The sequence below is a fragment of the Quercus lobata genome, chromosome 8, assembly GCF_001633185.2.
Source record: "Quercus lobata isolate SW786 chromosome 8, ValleyOak3.0 Primary Assembly, whole genome shotgun sequence".
NCBI classification, from domain to species: Eukaryota; Viridiplantae; Streptophyta; class Magnoliopsida; order Fagales; family Fagaceae; genus Quercus; species Quercus lobata.
Genome location: NC_044911.1, coordinates 46,270,309 through 46,275,867, shown reverse-complemented (window position 1 = coordinate 46,275,867; position 5,559 = coordinate 46,270,309). Strand labels below are relative to the sequence as shown.

Here is a 5,559-nt window from a genome sequence, read left to right as displayed (position 1 = left end):
ATCATTGCATCTATATCTCAAATTTGTAATTTTACTTTTCACATGCACACCCTTCTCTTTTATTTCTCCAAGTTCTTGATCCCTTCTAGACACATGTAGGTATATTCATTTCAACTTTTCAAGAATAGATCACTCTTCTGCAAACCTTATATTAAACCCTGTTTTTTTTTTCTTGTTTCTTTTTGTGGTCTAAATCTTGTTTTAAGTGTATTTCTCAATATGAAAAACAGTTTTGTTGCTTCAAGATTGGGAAAAGGACATCGTAGCAGCTTTGCTAGGAACCCGATGGTTCTTGTAACCGAGGGAAGCACCTTTTTGTTTGGATACAAAGAGAGGAAACAAATGGGTTTGCAAAAATTAATCTCAAAATTGCTTCTATGTTTACTATGATCGGTTCTTTTTTTATTTTTTATTTTTTATTTACTTGTTTTTTGTTTGTTAACCTAGAAAATAGTTGTTGAGAAGGGCTGAGAAAATAGTTTATGCTCTTCTTTAGTTTTTTTTTTTTTTTTTATTTTATTATTCCACAAGTAGTACATGTTTAATCTGATGTGGCATAATTTTTTTTTTTTTTTTTTTGCCACATCAACATTTTTCATCCTTTACTTAACTGCAGGAACTATTTTGACATAATACTAAAAAGCTAGGGATCAAATTGAAACAGATGAAACGTTAGGGACCATATTGACATATAATGTAAAGATTAGGAACCAGATATGTAATTTACCCAATTTATAATTTGCCAAGTTTTCTAATAAGGCATCATTTCCTTTTTTACGATTATTTTTATGGGTGTAGTTAAAAATCTGATTATATGGTAGTATATTAATTAAAATTGTTTTATAAATGTTTTTCAGTTTTTCCTTATAAAATTGATGTTATGGAATCTTTAAATTAGCTCCCACATTGTAAAATGAAGATGAGAATTTAATATTTAACATTAAACAATGTTCAGAGTTTTTTCTGTTTTTTTGATGGATTCTAAAGTTTTGAATGTTGATTGTTGAAGTGCAATAACATCAAGAAGAACTTATATAAAACATTGTTCTAACAATCATGTTGATTGTTTTAAAAATGGCAAAACTTAAGTATAGTATTTAGGTGTTGTTCCTTAAGTTCCGCTCTAAAAATTTAATCATGTGGCAGTACTTAACTAAAAATACACTTTCATCCCATGAGAAAAAAAGACACATGACTAATTTTTAAAAGAACACCTAAAGAACAGTATTTAAGTACTATACCTAAGTTTTGTCATTTAAGAAATGTTTTTCTATGGTTCAAAGGTTTGTTACTCAAATGAAGTAACCTGTCTGCAGACTTTGCCCACAATCCTGGCCCAATTTGCAGGTTAGAGGATGGATTTTAGCACTTAACTGGAAACAAGTATCATTGCAATGCAGGCTCCATTTCAAGGATTATAGATATGGGCTAGCTGAATGGTGAGATTATTACTGCTTGATATTGTTGCAATTAGTTGAAGTAAACAAAGATTCTAAGATGATGATACGTCAAAAATCTTCCAAACAAATACAACCATTTCTGTCAATTTGTGAATGATATTGTACTTCTAAATAAACTCTGAAGTAATGCAAGATATTTGTACATGATTTGTTCCCTGTTTCCAGCACATCCCCATTTTACGTATGATGTATAAACTGCTTGGTGGAAAATGGTTCGGCTTCAAAAAATCTAAACATGCTAACACTAGCTGTGTGAACTTTCTTTCTACTTATTAGCTATGAATGGTCTTGCACTCTTGCTGGAGAAAAAAAACTCAATTCATTACTAGCAAGGGGTTAGTCAAGACATCAAAATCGTGTAATTTATACACGAGGGGCACGAACTCAATATCATTGGGTACAAAAGAAGATGAGCATAGATACATGAAATCATGTAACGGAGGAACTTTTGGAAATCGAGACCCAAAAAACATTCAGAAGCTTATAGATAGAAATAGGATGGCTAATATTTCTAGCTAAATGGGCTTCTTGCAAACATGTAAATGGCTTAATTAGGCCCAAATCCTATCCCGCTAGGTTGTACTGGTTTCATATCAAAGGTTTTATATTTAGCCACCAAAAAAAAAATCCTCATACTCATGAAAGAAGAGCCGGTATTGAGATATCCAATCATGAAACTAAGGCCTTGTATCTAATCTATCAAATATAGGGCACAAGGTCATTTGGTCAGGCAATTCATTCTCTTTTTTCAACAGTCTCCCTATGAGAGATTTCCATAATTAAGATCAACAAAATTGTGATCAAAATAGTAGGGTAACTGCCAAGAGCTTTATAGCTCTATTGTTGACACCTCCTTGTATTCCCAATGAAAATATTCAGGGTTAAAACCATCCCTCCTCATTATGACTATTGAATTATCAACAAACAAAAAAAAAATAGTAGTGTAACCATTATGCGGTCAAACATTAATGTCTTTTATGCCTAATAGAAATGTAGTTCATGTATTTTGGAATTGCTTAACATAATCTAAAGAATTTCACCTTAATTCAAGGCAAAATCACGCACCTCATAAAATAATCCTCGTAAAATAATTATATATGGTTGGGTCTAAGATATATACTAGAAACATGAGTGGGAAAAGGGGGAAGAACAAAAAATTGGAAGTTGCAGATAACACAGGTGACCAAAAAACAAAGAAAGTACGAGAGAGCTCACAATTGCAAGGTCTGTAATTCATGGCCAATTAGTGAATTCAAAAACCTTGAAAACTATATCGATTCCAGTGGGGATCTGCCACACAAAGAGCAGAACATTCAACACATTCAATGCTATGTGAAGATTTCTGGCCGTCTCATTTCCTTTCTGCATTGCAGGTACAAGAGCCGCAGCTGCTGCCCATAGTGCTGTAATGGCTGTTCACATAAATTATACCAGCAAAATCAGGTTAGATAGCACAAATGCAGGACAGCAACCCTTCTGTCAAATACTTATGTATGGCTAAACGAGTTCTATTTTCCATGATATGTTCAGTTTTGCTCAAATGAAAAGCTAAAGATTTACCTGCTCCTGCAAACAAATGAGGCCCTGGAAATAGCTTTCCTGTCCTAAACCATGTGTTCACTCCTCCGAAAATTGATTCAAACACTCCGAATCCTAGCAGTATTGACCCTGAATTGAAGTGTCTATCCCTGAAGGACCCTTTCAGCAGCTCTTTCCGTTCCTGAATTTGACAAACCAATATATCAGCCTCTCCTATATGCTATAGTGAGCATTATACCCTTCTTTTTCTTTTTGGAAAAATTTAGATACAGTTTTTTAAGTGTGGTATCTTAGATTCCCCAATTAAATTCAATCAAATGATTGCATTGGGCATTGACCAATGCAGTACAAGCAATATTATCTTTCCTTAGGACAACTAAATTCAACCATGTGCTTTATTAACCAATGCAATCACATGGTTTAACTTAATTGAGGAACAAAGGTGTAGCAAAACTTTACTTCTTTTTTTGGATACATAAACGATGTGACATATATAAAACCAAATTTCTGTGTAAAAGAATAATCTGGCAAACTTATATTACTAGAACTATTGCAGTGTCATACAAACACACATTTTGTCACCAGAAATTTCATACATACAACAATATTATCTTCAATCCCCTGTAGAGCAAACTGGCGATCAACATTGCTATTGTACTTTACAGTTCAAAGTTCAAGCCAATAATGCCATTTATTTCAAAGAATCTTCTTATAATTATATCTCTCATAAGCAAACCTACCTCAGTGAGTTGCTGAATTTGGAGCTCAACCGGAGAGGGTGCCACTTGCACTGGTGTCCCTTCTGGAGTAACTGGGGCAGGCTTCACTTGCTTTTTGAGTTCAGTAATCTCATTCTGTATCGTCCTGACTCGGCGCCATTGCCAACCCAAATACCCAGCCCACAAGGTATAGAAGAACAAACTAGCCATCACAATGGGGTGTATGAGTGCAAATGTCCTTCCCTCCAGTATTCCAAACTCTCCACCGACAGCAAGTGCATCCTGTTGAATCACATTGACACAAGAAAATCAGAATTCAAGCCCAAAAGTAAAAAACAAGCACTAGAAATCTGATACTGGTGTGTAACTTGCCTTCTGGTCAAGAAAGAAAGGTATTGTGAGTGCTGTGAGAGGAAGAGAAGCTGATTTAAGAACATGGATGATATCATGTGAGAGGCTTTGTGGGTTGGTTGTTGAGTCTCTGGAGATATTCAATTTTGTTGGTTTGATTTGGGGAATTGGCAGTTTGGATTGGGGTGGTTTTTGAGGAAGAATTGAGAGTTTCAGGAGGCTGAGTGTGGCAGCCATGCTGTTTCTGTATCTACACTTTCTTGGGCAGAAATAGAGGGGTTAACATTTTTCAACAAAAGATAAGGAAGTGTGAGTTTATGAGAGGTTTTGATTCGATGTTCTGTGATTCGCTTTACCTGGTATACCGGTCCACCGCACCCCTTTTTTGACTTCTAGGAGGACTCCACGAGGACTCTCCTGAAGTAGAGGGGTTTTTATTTTTATGGGGAAATTACACCTTACCACCCTAAACTATCCATTAGATTACACTTTGCACCCTAAATTATCTGATTGCACACTTTGCACCCTAAACTATCACACTTATCACGCTTTGCACCCCGGTGTTATTTTTCTGTTATATTTAACAGAATCTTGTTGCATGTGACAAGCACATGTTTCTTACTTAAGTGAAACAAAATTAAAAGACTAAAATACCCTTCTCAAGATTAATTAAAACAAAACCTAAATTTTTCCACATCTCCCTCTATCTCACGTGGGGCCATCCTCTTCATTTGCACTGTTTCTAAAAAAAAAATAAACGCAGCTTCATGCAGCTTTAGAGTTTCTCTTGTATCTTCCTTGGCCATTGACAAAGTTCAAATCTTCTATTAAAGGTTAGCAAAATCAAAATGCACGGATGTGATTTTGAGAAACACAAAGTCTCAAATTCACGGATGTAATTCTTGACTGATTTTTTTTTTTTTCTTTTTATCGTTCTCTTCTTGACTGATTTTGAGAAACACAAAGTCCCAAACACAAAGTCCTCGTACCTGCTTTAGCATAAGTCTCCCCCACAAGGACCACCACCACCAAATAAATAATATAAAAAAACATAATAATAATAAAATAAAATGTAATATCTGATCACAATGCAGAAATGCTTTGAATTCCACAAATTGCAAATCAAATATCTGCAAATATCTGAGAATTTACCACCTGTCACAAATTGCTAAATTGTATGATACAATACCATGGCCTTAATAAGTGTACAAATAACATGCAAATTATTGCTGGAAAGCAAAAATTAGGTTTTGTTTTAATTAATCTTGAGAAGGGTATTTTAGTCTTTTAATTTTGTTTCACTTAAGTAAGAAGCATGTGCTTGTCACATGCAACAAGATTCTGTTAAATATAATAGAAAAATAACACCGGGGTGCAAAGCGTGATAAGTGTGATAGTTTAGGGTGCAAAGTGTGCAGTCAGATAGTTTAGGGTGCAAAGTGTAATCTAGTGGATAGTTTAGGGTGGTAAAGTGTAATTTCCCCTATTTT

At 34.6% G+C, this 5,559-nt stretch overlaps 1 protein-coding gene across 1 annotated transcript; it reads right to left on the bottom strand.

Moving 5' to 3' along the window:
• Positions 1-2,482: 2,482 nt before the first annotated feature.
• LOC115954419 lies at positions 2,483-4,418 on the bottom strand. The gene is made up of 4 exons (XM_031072270.1): positions 4,091-4,418; positions 3,740-4,000; positions 3,021-3,180; positions 2,483-2,872 (listed from the first exon to the last, which is right to left on the bottom strand). Exons 1-4 carry the CDS (start codon positions 4,304-4,306, stop codon positions 2,694-2,696), a joined length of 816 nt encoding a protein of 271 aa, XP_030928130.1. The 5' UTR covers positions 4,307-4,418; the 3' UTR covers positions 2,483-2,693.
• Positions 4,419-5,559: the final 1,141 nt, after the last annotated feature.